General features: G+C 40.2%; 1 protein-coding gene across 2 annotated transcripts in view; it reads right to left on the bottom strand.

Annotated features, from left to right (window-relative positions):
• The window catches only part of PLXNC1 (plexin C1), a 237,013-nt gene that overhangs the window by 65,778 nt on the left and 155,420 nt on the right, over positions 1-15,815 (bottom strand). For both annotated transcript variants that reach the window (XM_031940840.1, XM_031940839.1), the window contains exons 20-21: positions 15,560-15,758; positions 9,404-9,550 (exon numbers count right to left, since the gene is read on the bottom strand). In XM_031940840.1, the coding sequence (XP_031796700.1) occupies positions 9,404-9,550; positions 15,560-15,758 (346 nt within the window). The remainder of the gene's footprint in view (positions 1-9,403; positions 9,551-15,559; positions 15,759-15,815) is intronic.

Genomic DNA, 15,815 nt, shown 5'->3' with positions numbered 1-15,815 from the left:
TTTTAAAGGCTCTAGCTTTAGAGCTAGACAGGGGTGTCTTCTAGCCCAATACCCTCATTTAAAATTAAAATTTAACAATGAAAAACCTGAGACTTGGGAGTTATGTGACCTGTCTGAAGACACAGTAAGTGGAAGTGACAAAATTCAAACCCAAATCCACAAACTTCATATCATTCTTTCCCACTGAACCACTGCTTACATCCAGGGATCCTTTGTCAGTTGTCTCTTGTTCAGTCAGCTGAATGGTGCAGTGGATTGAATTCTGGGTTTGACAAATTGGGTTCAAATCCTACCTCAAACACTTCTTAGCTGTGTGACCTTACGGCAAGCAAGGGTTACTTCTCTTTGACTCAGTTTACCCGCCTGTAAAATTATACAGTTACACTAAACTATCTCCCTCTTCCAGTTTAGAAACTTCAATTTGTATACAGCCTCATTAAAGCCCTCCTAGCAATGCCCATGGGGCAGTTAATGGCTTAATCCCTCATTTTTCAAGTGAAGAAAAGAGGCTCAGTGCAGGTGGGTAGCACAGATATATATACATGTATATATCTATATATATATATCTATATCTATCTATCTATCTATATAATACACAGGTGTGTTATAATTATTAATTACTTATTATATAATAATTAGTAACAATTACACAAGTACAATAATTACTTATTATTATGTAATAATTAAGTGATTACTTATCAAGTAATAAATGTCTGAGATTGGATTTGAACTCAGTTCCTCCTGACTCCAGGGCTAGTGTATTGTATATGTAGTGTAGTGTAGTGTAGTGTAAAAAAAAGAAAAGAAACAAGAAACAAGTTCAATGTAGTAGATTTATGGTTTTATATGAAATCCTTTTACATTCTTTATACAGAAGAGTTGGTGTGTATGGGGTTCAGAATAACAAAAAGACATTTTAAGAAAGAAAAAAGAAAGAAAATTTTTGTCTTGACCAGCATCTCCAGCTGGTATTCCCACCCCCATTTTGTGGAGGAAGAAATAGTAGACATGTGATATCACCCCTAAACATTTCTAACTCAGCTTGCCTCCTTCTTTTTCCCCCTTACCCATTTTGCATCACTTTTAAAGGTGCTACTATGCTAACAAATCAAGGAAGATTAGAATAGGAAACAAGTTTGTTCCCATTCCCAGACTGCTTTGCAGAGGGATTATATTGTAACTCTCAGTATATCACTAAGGGTTTGGGTGTAACTTTCCAAGTTTGGAACTCAAATAAGACTCTAAATCCAAAGTAGAAGAATATACAGCCCTCCTTTCAGTCAGAAAGGAGAAAATTAGATGACTTTGTATTGAAGCAACTACATAATTTTACTTCTTAAATTCTATGTGGTGGGAGGAAAGGTTTTGAATAAGAATCATTAAAAACTTCAATTTCATTTAATATCTCATTTCCACTCCTCACCATCAAGATGGAAATAATTTGTTTAAAAATTGTTCAAAAAAAAACACACAATAAAAATTATATATTGAAATATCTGCACTGGTTAATGAACCTTCATTTTTTAATAAGAATGAAAAATTTTAAAAAGGAGAGCAAAGAGAAGAAAGAGAAAATGGTTTCATTTCTTTGCTGTGAAGTTGCAAATAGCAGTTCTGAAGTCAGACTTAGTTTCAGTTTTATCCTAAGTCATAATGAAAATAATTTGCAAACGATGTTATAAGAGAAGCAGGAAGGGGAACCTGGAGGATTGTTAATTAACTTTACTGTTTCTACACAATAGCAAGGGGTATTAAAAACCAGACTGCTGAAGTACAAACATCAGGAAAGGATGTAATGGGAGCATCACAGAATGACTTAATCGGGACAATGGGTTGCTTAATTACTAGAAAAAAATGAATCGTTAGGAAGGATAAAATCAGGGCAAAGGAAGGATTTGGAAGCAGTGGTGGGGAACGCTGGGTGGCTAGAAAGGTGACAGACTTCTGGTTACTGCTCCAGGGGGTTCCAGCTGGACTTGATGGGATCATAATGAAAATACAAACAGCAAAAGCCTCCACAACCTTGAGAGGGGCTACTGGATACAGAGCCAGTCTCAGTCAGGAAATTATTGTTGTTGAGTCATATCTGACTCTTTGTAACCTCATCTGTTGTTTTCTTGGCGGGGATATTGGGAGGAGTTTGTCGTTTCCTTTTCCAGTTTATTTTACAGATGAGGAAACTGAGAAAGGCAGGGTTAAGTGACATGCCCAGGATCATACAGTCAGTGAATGTCTAAAGCCAGATTTGAAATCGGGATGATGAGTTTTCTTGATATCATTCTATCCAATATGGCACCCCCTCGCTGGAAGCCTACATTCAGAACTACAGGAGGTTTTAGAAGCTATCTCATGTTTCAGATGAGGAAGCTGTGACCCAAAGAGAAAGAGTGATTTGTTCAATGTTACAAGGTTAATCAGCAGCAGGACTGGGTTTCCAATCGGGGTTGATGCCAAATTTTGCACTCTGTCCACCACACTTAATTCTTCTGCCTACTCCAAGAGGGAAAAAAAGGCAGAAACCTTAAATAAATCATTTATGGGTCACTGTGGGCTTTGCATCAGGTCCCATAAGTAATTTTCAAGACTTTCTAACTACGTTAAGGCCTTTCTCATAATGAGTTAAATAAGGTCAGCGTGTTTGTTGAAAGATTGCTCCCCATGGTACAGGAGCTCTCCACACCAGCTCCACCAGAGGATGATGCCAACTTACTTCCTCGCTTCAAGTGCTAAAAAGAAATTGATCTCTTAACTTTGATTACAACTAGAAGTTGACTCGCTAATTAAATGAACTTGCTCTGGGTTATTGGATTTTTCTCATCTTGGTTGTGAACTGAAACAATTTCCTTTTCCCCAGATAGCATACTTCCACACAACTAGGCTCCTCAGCCCTAGCACCCCAAAGTGCCAGGAAGGGAAAAAACCTCCTTCGGCAGCTCAAAGTCAAGCATGAATTGTTTTTCAGTCATATTTGACTCTCCATGACCCTATTTGGGGTTTTCTTGGCAAAGACACTGGAGTCGTTTTCCATTTCCTTCTCCAGCTCGTTTGACAGTTGAGGAAACTGAGGAAAATAGGGTGAAGTGATTTACCCCTCAGAGTCGCACAGCTAATCAGTATCTGAGGCTGGATTTGAATTCAATTCTCCCTGATTCCAGGCTGGATTTGAACTCAGGGAGATGAGACTTCCAGACTCCAGGCTGAGTGCTCTATTCACTGTGCTACCTAGCTATCCAATCATGAACTGATGAGTCTAAATTAACAAAATGAAATCCATCAGAAGACAAGGAAAAGGAAACGGGACTAATGATCGTCAATGCATTTCTTTGCTCCTGTTCACATTTAGTGCTTTGAGTGTGAGAGAAAGAGAGAGAGGGAAAGATCAGAAAGCGTGAAGGGAAGCCAGAGGAACTGTGTTTTTACACAGCCCTTTAAATTTTCCCCCGACTTATTTTTAACATGTTTTATTGATTCCTTTTGTTTTCACATGAGTTATTTCCAGATATACCAGTTCCTTGCCACAACCTCTCAAAATGAGCCTTTCTTGTAAAAATGACATTACCCAGGAATAAGAAATTCAGTGACTGCATCTGAGAGGGCATGCAGTATTGTACACCATAGTCCCCCCACCTCTCCACTAGAAGGAGGGACGGTTTCCTCATCTTTTCTCCAAGACAACTAGATGGTACCCTGAGCTGGATCAGGAGGACCTGAGTTAAAATGCCTCAGACCCTTCCTTATGAGTTGTGTGACCCTAAGCAAGTCACTTCATCTCTATCTGTCTCAAGTTTCCATGTTTGTAAAAGGGGAATAATAAAAGCACCCACCTCTTAGGGTTATTTTGAGTGCTTCTCACTGTGTCTGGAACATAGTAGGTGTTTTATAAATGCTTATTCCCTTCCTTTAACTTTCAGAAAGTATTTTGTCCTGAAAATATTTCCCCTTGTTAAACATAACTTAGGGATGCTTGAAGAACAGGGTAAGGAAATGAACAACAGATCTGGAATCAAATCCTATCTTTGCCACTTACTACCTCTGTGCCGTTGGCAGGTCACTTACTTCTGGCCCCCAGATTTCTGTAAAATGAGGAGGTTGGACTAAATGGTATCTAGAGCACTGGGCCTGAAGTGAGGAAGATCTGAGTTCAAATGCAGCTTCAGACACTTACTAGCTGTGTGGTCCTGGGCAAATCATTTGCCTCAGTTTCCTCATCTGTAAAATGAATTGGAGAAGGAAATGGCAAACTACCCCAGGATCTTTGCCAAGAAAATCCCAGATGGGGGCACAAAGAGTCAGATGTGACTGAAAAATGATTGAACCACACAGTCCCTTCCAGATTTACATTAGGAATGTTACCATTCTATGTTCTCACCTTCAGATTCCAACTCCAGGGCATCTGGTACCCACAGCTAATAAGCAATCTTATTTCTCCATGACTTAGTTTCTTCTTCAGGAGAATGAAGAAATGGACTACATGACCTTCTAGAGTCCCTCCCAGTTCTAAGTCTATGATCCTAAAACTCCTTTTGGGGTATACATCTCCAAGGATGCTGCTGCTTTTATCTACCTACATGGCACAGGGGATAGTGTTGAACTTGTCAGGAAGGAACCAAATTCAAATCTTACCTCAGGAATATATTGGCTGTATGACCCTGAATAAGTCACTTCATATATCTCAGGCTGTTTCCTCATCTGTAAAATGGGGATAATAACACCTGCCTCATGAGTTGTACAGGTCAAATGAGATAACACCCATGAGGTGTGGTATAACCTTCAAGGGATATCCAGGGTGTCCCAAAAGTCCTAGTACAGCTTTACACCACTAAACTTTAAAATTACACTGAGATTTTTGATACCCTCTAGATAAATGCTAGCTATTATAAAGACTATATTTTAACTCCTATTACTTCTTGTGATTGTTATTTTGAGTGTGATCTGGGTAGCACAGGAGGTAGAGTGCTGGGCTCACAAAACCCTGCCATAGGACCCAGCTTAAGTCAAATATCACCTCTCTGAAGAAATATTTTCTTCTGTAAATGAGCTGCTTGGACCTGAGGTGTCTGAGGCTCTGCCAGTCTGAAATCTAGGACCTGATTGTTTAGTTTGAGGGAAGGTCGACTCTCTGTCTCCCTATCTCTATGTCTATCTGTCCCTCCCCTCCTCCCCTTTTTCTTTCTCTTCTCTCTATCTCTTTCTATTTCCATCTATCTTTCTGTCTCTGTGTCTCTGTCCCTCCCTCCCTCTGTCTCTCTCTGTCTTTCTCTCTCTCTCTCTCTCTCTCTTTGTCTGTCTCTCACTAGCTCTCTGGTTTTTTTTTTCCTGTTTCTATATCTCTGTCTATCTCTATCTCTTTGTCTCTGTCTCTCACTAGCTCTGTCTGTGTCTCTGTGTCTGTGTCCCTCACTGTCTCTCACTAGCTTTCTCTCTCTGGGTCTCTTTCTGTCTTTCTTTGTCTGTGTCTCTCACTAGCTCTCTCTCTGGGTCTCTGTCTCTGTCTCTCTCTCTCTGTCTGTCTGTCTGTCTCTGTCTGTTTCTCACTAGCTTTCTCTTTCTGGGTCTCTTTTTGTCTCTCTTTATCTTTGTCTCTCACTATCTCTTGTGTGTCTCGTGTCTCTGTCTCTCACTAGTTCTCCCTCTGTGTGTGTGTGTCTCTTTCTGTCTCTGTGTCTCTGTCTCTTTGTCTCTCTCTGTCTCTGTCTCTGTTTCTCACTAGCTCTCTCTTTCTGGGTCTCTTTCTGTCTCTTTGTCTCTCATTAGCTCTGTGTGTCTTGTGTCTCTGTCTCTCACTAGCGCTCTCTCTTTCTATCTCTGTGTCTGTGTCTCTTTGTCTCTCTCCCTTCCGTCTGCCTCTTTACAATGATGATCCAGGACCAGGACGTGCTTGTCAGCAGTGACCCGTGGATACAGCAGGGGCAGGAGGCCTGAAGCTGCTCCTCTGGAGCAGTCCTAATCTTAGAGGTGTGAAGCCTCCTTGTTACTCTGTCACATGGGCCTGCCTCCCTTCCTGGCAATCCTGACTCTGACTTCTTAATTTAACCCTGCTCTGCCGTCCCAGCTCTGCCGTTTCAGATCACTAATATGACTTCCTCTTGCTTTCTGATGATTCTTTTTTCCTTCCCCTTCCTTGAGATAATTTCTTTCTTGGGTGCGCCCAGATGCAACATGAGCCTCTATCAGCCTCTGACATTTGCACAGACAACCACAGGAGCCTTTGAAAACCAGACACAGAGCACAGATTCAGAGGCTGGGAGGGTGGGGGTGGCCCTCAGAGGCTGTCACATCCAATCCCCTCCTTTGACACACGTGGAAACTGAGGCTAAGCTAATTCCGAGCCCTGTGCAGAATGATGAAGGAGAGGAGGAAAGAGGGAAGGGAAATAAGACAGAGACAGTATGAAGAATTTCCTACAGGAGAAATGCAATTTTTAGGAGTTTCTCTTGACCTTCTGCTAATACCACACAAAACCTGACCGAGTCATATGACTTTTCAACGATTTCTAGTATAATCCACCACAAAAGAAAGCCCGGTCCATGGTCAATAAAATGCATTCGAAACAGAAAGTAATTTTAAAAGCTGGGGCCCACATAATAAACGAGAGGCCTGTCTCTTTTCTAGTTCACAAATCTCTGTTTTCTCTACAGACAAATTCCTCTTTGAAGGGAAGGATTCTTGTGGATTTCTGAAATGGTCATTATCCATTAGCTTCCCTCCCCAGGGCCCATAAGGAAATAAGAAGTCTTCATAAATTTCTTCAACATCAAATAACTCATGAACCCAGTGTTAACAAATCAAAAACATCTGACCTTAATTGACCGTGAAATAAACAATACTTTTTAATGAAAGGGAGAAAAAAAATCTGCTCTGATGAAAAACCTTTAAAAAAAAAACCAAACCCAGCTTAAAAAAAAACCCAGATGTGAACCTCAAAAATACTCTTGCAAACCAACAAATAACCCTCTCTCTGCCTCCCTTCCCCCAACCTCAACTGTTCTTTTCACACCTTCCTTCTTCTGGTCTAATGTTTTTGATGAAACCAAAACATTGCTGGATTCCCCCAACCTATTTTTACTTTCAAATCAATTTTCTTTGGGGAATTTTTAGGGGCTTGGAATCAAACCAGCCCAGAGTCAAGTAAATACATGTAAATCTACTTCCTTAGTTCTTCATCTGAATGTTGAACAACACTCAACAAGAGTAGGTACCAATGGGAATGGGTACAAGGAGTACTCGGGAGATGCTCTCCGGGAAAGCCTCCTGGGGGAGTCAAGGCAAACCTCTGGAAAACCGGCCTTCACACTTACATGCTGTGTGAGCAGAGGGGTCAAATCACTGAATCTCTGTGGACCTGGGCTTCCTCACTAAAGTTTAAAAAGAGTAAATAATCACCATTCTACACAGTTCTAAGGATTGTGCAAGGCTCCAGTGAGCTAACTAAGACAGTGCATCATTGATTTCTAGCTCAAGGGGCCTCTTATTCCATTCCTGGTGCCCAGCCTTCTCTTCCAATGACTCTGCAAGTACCTTGAATGTGCCATACACAGATTGTCTCCCCCATTAGCACATAAGCTTCTTGAGGACAGGATCTGTTTTGGGGTCTCCACTCCCTGGCAACATAGCTTGTTCAGGGCTGACTGACTCTATCCTTGTTTTTCTGGTATGATGGGTAGAAATTGCAGCCAGGAAGATGTCAGCTCCACAGTAAGAGAAAATTCCTAACAGTCAGTGTTATTCAAAAGTGGAATGCTATTTTATGAGGGAGTAGGCATCCTACCTTATCAGAGAATCGCCTCCAATTTTTGCTAGATTGCATGACCTCTAAGGTACTCTTCAGCCAGAGATTCTCTATGTACTGGACTTTGAACAGGGAAGACCTACATTCAAATCCTCCGCCACTAGCTGTGTGATCCAGGAGAAGTCAAACAACCTTTCTGTGCCCCGGGACAGGCACCTGTAAACTAAAGAGGGTCGGAACTCAATGGCCTCCAAGGCCCCCTCCTGCTTCTAAATCTCTGATCCCAGGTTTCTTTTATGGATGCTACAGGAATCGAGCATTACCATGCAATGTCATTCAATTATGCAGGATTTATAGATTCCATCTGGGATTATATTAGAATGAAATCAGCCTTAGGAGGCAGGCTGCAGACCAGGGCCACTTTAGAGGAAGATAATACCCAGCATCTCCTGTGCCACATGCGTCAGCAAAGCGTTCTCCTTCCAGGAAAGGCCAGTCCCACGTGGTACTAGTGACTGATCACCCATAACAGCAGATATGGGGAGTTTCATCCATAACAGACAGAAAGCATAGCCAAAACACAGTCCAAGCCAACATGGTGCCTTCTCCAATTAACGGGTGCATTCGTCCAAGACAACGTCGCCATGCTTGCCGTCCCAGGCAAAGCCACAAGAGAATCAGCAACACAAATGAGCAATACCAAAAACTCACTGTCATTTTTCTGCTCTTCTCCCTCCTCCCAGCCCTCACTCAAGAAGTTGGGAAGAGGCCCAGAGCCACTGTATGGATGTACATCTTGCAGCTGGAAGCGCTCATAATTCCCCACCCCGCCCCCCAAAGACAGAGTCATCTCTTCCTCCAATCTGCCTTCATGGAAAAAGGGAGAGAATTCTTAAATGAACTTGGAGTGACTTCAGGCCTGGGCTCCCTCCAAGGTCCTCATCATTGCCCAAATGTAACCAACCTCTCTCTGTGTGGGAAAGGCCACAGGGAAGGGGTGGGGGGGAGGGTCCTTCTCTTTTCTTTCCTTTCCTTTTCCTCCTCCTCCTCTTCCACCACGTGAAATCCCCCAAACAGCGAGCCGAGCCGACGCCACTCATTATTTACGGCATCACTCCAAAAATAGTGATGAAATCACGGTATATTAAGTGCACGACACCAAACATTTGTAACTAATCCAAGGAAATAAAGTACGCGTGTCGTGTGGCGCAGGAAACTCGAGCTGAATTAATCTCATGTTATCTTTCTAAAATAAGCCCCCCGTTCCGATTCAGCTGTGGCGCATCTTCACACATTGTCTCCCCGAGAAGAACGGTCTGAGAAATCCTGATTGCAATTACAAGAATTGAATAGGGAACACTTTGCAGCTTCTCTGACAACGCGGAGAGCCATAAGCCATCCTGATATTAAAATCTTTGGAAATTGATGACTGCCCCAGGCGTCATTAAGACACTCCCTGCACCCAAGTAATTAAAATCTATTATTTGAACATGGCGTTAATATTTTATCAACTATTGTTTTTAATTAACGAAATGGATGAGTCCTCTCACAGCGGGAATTATATCATTTTGATATGGCTTTCCCTCTCTCTTTCCTGACCAGGTCCCCCCTCTCCTCTTGCCTTTACTGGTAAACACTCATGCATTTGGAAGGAAAGAGTAACAGCAAACATACCACAGTGCTGAATTCAGGCACTTGCCACAGGAGCCAATCCTCATTAAGAGTGTACAGGGCTTTGGAGGTGATGACGTCCACTGGGCCTTTGTTTATTTTCTGGTTTAGGGTTGTCACCAACAAATAGAAGGGCTCTCCAACAGTCTCCTTGGGAAGGAATGGCACAAGAGACAGCACGATTAGTTTTCAGCGGGATGCAGCATGTGGTCGAGGGGCAAGGGTTTTGTGAACAGCAGCCAGGACGGGGAAACGGAGCAGGGATTCCCAGTGACATATGTGAGCATCCCTACCTCCAATTCTAGCAGAGGGAAGACTTGTGGTTTCATGTAGTCCAAGGACCCAAACTGTGAGATCATGGGATCTCAGACAGGACCCTCATTTTAGAGATAGGGAAGTGAGGATCCACAGGTCATTGTTGTTGGTCCTTCCTTCTCAAAGATATCGGGTTCCAAGTATCTAAGGGAGGATTTGAACCCAGATCTACTGATGGTAACTCTGAGCTTTCTCCCCAGCCACCAAGCACAATACCAAATATATATATATATATTTGTGCATATGACACTGGCTCTGTGCACCATTGTGTATAAATGTGCACAGGTATACATGTCTATACACTTAACTATATTATACAGTGCACATTTTGTATGTAGAGGTAGCCATGTAAATGAGAGCACATGTATGTGCATGTATATGGCACATGCTTGTAATCTATATTTACATGCACATACACATATTGTGTCTAAACATACAATCACATATTATGCATATACAAGTAAATATTTATATTGTTTACATAAACATGAACATATATACATGACATACTTCTACCTCTTTGTGTAGATGTGTTCCCATTTCTGGACGCAATATTCATGTGGTATATTTTATCTGTATGTACACATATATTTTTATTGTATATAACACACGTTGCATGCACAAATATTTATACTGCATATACACAAACACATAGCATTTATATAGTTGTGCATTTTACCTATTCCTGTTCCTATTTCTGTGCACAATAAACATGCTGCATATTTTATATGTATGTACAAATATTTATATTGTGTATAACACATACTTATGTTTCATGCACATATAGTTATATTGCATATACACAAATAAAAACATAATTATGTCATTTGCACATGCATGGAAATACACCATGACATAGTTCTACCTATTAGTGCGCACATGCATTCCTATTTCTGTGCAGAATATACATAATGCATATTTTATGTGATTGTACATATATTTATATTACATATAACACATACTTATGTTGCATGCATATATAGTTATTTTGTACACACATAAACACAAAACATTTATAATTATATTATTTGCACATGCATGGAAATACATACCATGACATATTTCCACCTATTTGTGTGCACACGGATTCCTATTTTTGTGCACAATATACATGTGGATATTTTATGTGTTATGTACACATACATTTATTTTGTACATAGACATACATGCATGGGTGCATACATAAATAGTACAGAAGCGTATACTTCTGCATATTAAGAAATTAAGAAAGAAGACAGGCTGGTCCTTTGGCGAGAATGAGAAATAACTGAGAGGTAGCCAGATTTTCCATTGGTGGGATACTCATTCCTCAAAATGTCAAAAGAAAGCAAGGAAGGCACCCAGCCTGGTGACAGGTGCTCTGTCTCCCCGCCCCAGTGAGGATTTTTGTGAGGACGTGGCAGATGAGTTTCTGTGTACATCACTGGAGGGAGGATAGATGTACATTGATAAGATCACAAATTCTCTTGAGAATTTTAAGTCTATAGAAAAACGATGTGAATGAAGTGTCACAGCCTAGAGAACAGAGAGCGGTCCTTGGATTTACAGCAAGATTTGGATTTAAATGTTGCCTCTGACACTAGCTGTATGATCTTGGGCAAGTCACGTAAACTATTTGCCCCAATCCACTGAAAAAGGAAATGGCAAATCACTACAGTATCTTCACCCAGAAAACCTCACAGAAAGGATCACAGAGTGTTGGTGATAACACAGAGCATTGGCCATAACTGAACAACTCTGGGAAAATCACTTCTTGATGCCCTGAGAAACTATTCAAATCTTTCAGTCACAGAAGAATTAGAAATTTGCATTGGTAGAGGGAGTTTCTTTAATGGGACTTCCTTGTTCCAATTAAATCACAACTCTGAACCCCCCCCCCTTCAAAAAAAATGGAGAGCTAAGAGTCACATTTTAGAGATTAGCTATTTACAAATAATATACATTATAGAGCACTTTCCACAAAATAATCCTATAAGGTGTTTGGTGTATTATTATTCCCATTTTATACATGAAGATAATGAGATTCAGAAAATTATCCTGTACCCCATAGCTAATGAATGGAAGGCCAGGGTTGCATCCCAAGGATCTAGGCCTCTTCTCATGGTACCATATTATCCCTCTGGTTATGACATCTGAATAAACTTCTTCATCTAAAGTTTATCAGATGGTTAATGTCCAATAGCAACCAATGGACCCATCGTGCTTGTATATAGGTTTTTATTCTCAGCTAAATTTCCAGAGAACCAAAGAATCGCCGAGCTGGAAGGGACTCGAGAAGCCAATGAGGTGAAAATACACTTCAACAAGAATTCTCTTCACATCATAGGACACAGAGCTAGAAGGGACTCGAGTTGCCATTTGGCCCAACTCTCTCCTTTTACAGATCTATAAACCGAGGTCAAAAGAGGTTAGGTGACACACAGCCAGGAAGCAAATAAATCTCATCTGAATCCAAATGCAGTGTTTTTCCAACTGGACCACCCAAAAAATGTCCATTTGTCTTTTTCTGAAAACGTTATGTATGAGGAATAGCCTCCTCCTGGCAACTCATCCTGCTATGGGATAGTTCTAAGTGTTAGAAAAAAAAATTAACTCTAAATCAATTAAATCTAAATCTGTGTACTTCCATCATTACTCTTGGTCCTCCCCTCTTGGGCCAAGCAGAATAAGTTGAATTCTTCTATGTGTTACTCCTTGATTTTAAGATAGCTATCATGTATTGCCCTTTCCCACATCTCTCTTTCAACTTAAAAATTCTTTCAACCAATGACATGAATAGGAGATTACATCAGTGTCCAGAGAGTTGCCTTTTTTTGGACATTCTCCAATTTAATCAATATCCTTCTGAAAAAACTGTTACCCAGAGCTAAATATAATACTATAGCAGTAACCTGACTCAGGAAGAGCCCAAAAGGACTGTGACCTCCTTCCTATGTCCTGGACAAAACATTGCTCAACTGCAGCCTCTAATCACATTCGTTTTCTTGATTGCTTTACTTGATTGTTAATTAGTTTAGGGCTTGTGATTCACTAATATCCTCAGGTCTTCTTCAGACAAGCTGTTAACTACCTACAAATGGTATGCTTATTTAACTGTCCTTATTAGGGGTTCATCTTCCAACAAAATCCCATACTATTGCCTTACCATAATATTACTTTCAAGTGATTCAAAACCAGGGGTCCACAAGTTTCTGATAAACTGGATAGGCTTTAAAAAAATGATCTGATGGCAGTCTGCCCTTGAGGACTAATCTAACAACTAATTTTGTATAATACCCATTTCCATCCCAAATCATGGATCCTCGAAAGTTTAGACTATCTAGACCTCAAGATAGTAATGATATTAAAAAAAAAAAAAAAAACCAAACAACTCAAACACTAAATAATATGACAATTAGCTTCAGAAATAAGAATAAAACAAAACTAATTGACCAATTTGCCAAGCTCGATAAACATCATCTCTTTTGTGAATGATTAAAGCAGTCTTCAATTAAACAAATCATTTCTAACCTCATCTCCCACTAGTCCCCAGCATAATTCCTGTGTCTTCCAAGATGGCTCCCTTACTATTCCCCAAACATGGAATACTTATTCCTGTCTCTATACCTGTCTTCTCAGGCAATGAGAATCCAATTATCTAGCCAGAGTCAAAGACATCTCTTTATGTTTCTTTTTAGGGGTTCCAATTTCAGTTTGAGAATTTCTCAACATAAAAAGGATAAATGACTTGCCTAAGAAATCACTTTGATGATTTTTTATTATTGAGATTAATTAAAATTCCAAAGACTTTATTTTAGTGTGCCCTATAGGGTTTAAGCTCCTTGAGGGAAGGGAATGTTCAGGTTTTGTCTTTGTATCTTTGATGGGTAGAAGGTAGAAAAATAAATATTTATGTAATACCTACTGTGTGCCAGACACTACGTCAAGTACTTTTACAAATATAATTTTAGTTGATCCTCACAAAAACCTTACAAGGTGGGAACTATTATTATTATTCCCATTTTACAGTTGAGACAACTGAGGCAAACAGAGGTGAAGTAACTTCCCTTAAGTCACTTAGTACTGGAAACCGTGACTAACACATGGCACGTGCTTGATAAATGCTCTTTGAATTGAATTTAACAAGTTGCTAGAGCAATGGGTCTCAAACTTTTTGGTCTCAGGGCTTCTTTATTGAGGAACACTCCTCTCCACCAATCACAAAAAGCTTCTGTTTATATGGATTATAACTATTGATGTTTTTAACCATATTAGAAATTAAAATCTTTTGATAGCACAATTTTGCAGATTTCATGAAAGGGAGTTAGAGACTCCTTGGCTTTTTGAGAACAGCAGCTTTAGGACAACTCTCCAAGAATGCAAACCAAAAGGAAGGGGCCCCTCTATATGGGCAGAGCATTTTCTCATTGGGAGTTCCTTATATCAATGAAACCATATGTTTAAGCCAAATAAATTAAATTGAATTAAAGGTACCCCAAAGGGCCAAGGAAGGATGGTGAGCATAAGCAGGGTGGAATGTACTACCACATTTAACCATATACACCAAGTGATGTAAAAGATATTATTGATCAGAGAAGGAGAAGGCTGGTTATGTAATGAGGGTGACAGATAACAGTTAGATGCTGAATACCTGAAGGTTTGCAAGGGAACCCATGAAATATTAAACAAACTCCAATAAGAACTCAAGTACATCAGGTAAATAAAGGAGGGTTAATGGAAGGACAAGGATGAATGGAGGATTTAGGGAAGAAAAAAGATGATTATCATAAAGGAGGGAAAGTTTCAAATGGGGGATTGTCCTTATTGTTGAGATAATGATTATAGGGCTGAGGAAGACAAGGATGAAGATATCAGGAATCCAACTAGTTTTTAAGTATCAGATAAATAAGGGGAGGGGAAGGCTGATTTAATTAGCCTCTCTACCCAGGTATTGCTTGGGGGCAAGATGGATTGGTAGGAAAACATCATATGTCTTCTTTCAAGGCAGCATTAAACATTAAAGTAAGCACAGCTGTGGATGCCACCCTCTATTTAGACCCACATCTCAGTCTTGTACTTAAATACTATTGTTGAAAATTAGTGGCATAGCAATACATCCTGTTCAAGGTTCAATTAAGTTCTAGGACTGGCTATAAATACACAGTTTTTCTTCTTGAAATGGATACAGAATGAAATTAAAGGAGAATAATAACTTTCCTGTCACACAAATATCACTTTTGACATCTTTCTTTTATTTTATTTACCAAAGATAAAACAAAGGGAAAACATAGCTGAATTAAGTGGACAACTGGAAGTGACGAATGGTTTGAGAAATACAATTTCCTTCTATCTATATGTCCATACAACAACTCTAACTAGGCAAATGAGAGTCCTTAGGGGAACCTGTTTTAAGGATCAGTTAGATATTATTTGTAATTAGCACATCCTTTGTTTTTATGTAAATGGCTCTCTTTCAAATGCTTCCAGCTATTTTTAAGTACATTCTCTTTAATATTTTAGCTATTCTCTCTCTTATGCTGTACTTTTTAGGATGACTAGGAAACTGAAGGGACTTAATTAATTTTAATTGATAGAGGCAAGGTACATCTAAAATATCTTAATGTCTTTCTTCATAAAGAAATTATGTCTGGGGAAATGAATAATATTCACAAGATATTCGTTCTACTAGCTGCTTTTTTTTCCCCCCAGGCATCTCTATGCTCGGGATGAGGGCCAAGGCAGAAAAGCTGTTGTTTTGACACTATGGAGTACTCAGGGTCTGTACTGCAAAAGAAGTCAATGTCTGCTAAAAATAAGACCCAAGATTGTCTTACCTCTGACACTGCAGAAAGATGAGGCACTTACCCGGAGAAAGCCAGAGAGGCAAACAGACATCCAATTTGTGAGGAGCTTTTCCACAACAGACTCGGTCCGTCGGAGCATCAGCTTGGGCTGCATGTTACTCGATTGCTCCATCAGGTCTCGCGTGAGGACCTCGAGGATGCTGGTCAGATAGACGAGCTTGGTCTGGAGGGCAATGGTCAGGAATGAAGCAAACAGACACCTGGATGAGAAAGAGACAGCGAGGAGTCAGTGGATGAGAGCCCACTGGGAGACAGAT

The sequence above is a fragment of the Sarcophilus harrisii genome, chromosome 5, assembly GCF_902635505.1.
Source record: "Sarcophilus harrisii chromosome 5, mSarHar1.11, whole genome shotgun sequence".
NCBI lineage: Eukaryota > Metazoa > Chordata > Mammalia > Dasyuromorphia > Dasyuridae > Sarcophilus > Sarcophilus harrisii.
The sequence above is the reverse complement of the archived record's forward strand: the minus strand, read 5'-3'. Positions and strand labels throughout refer to the sequence as shown.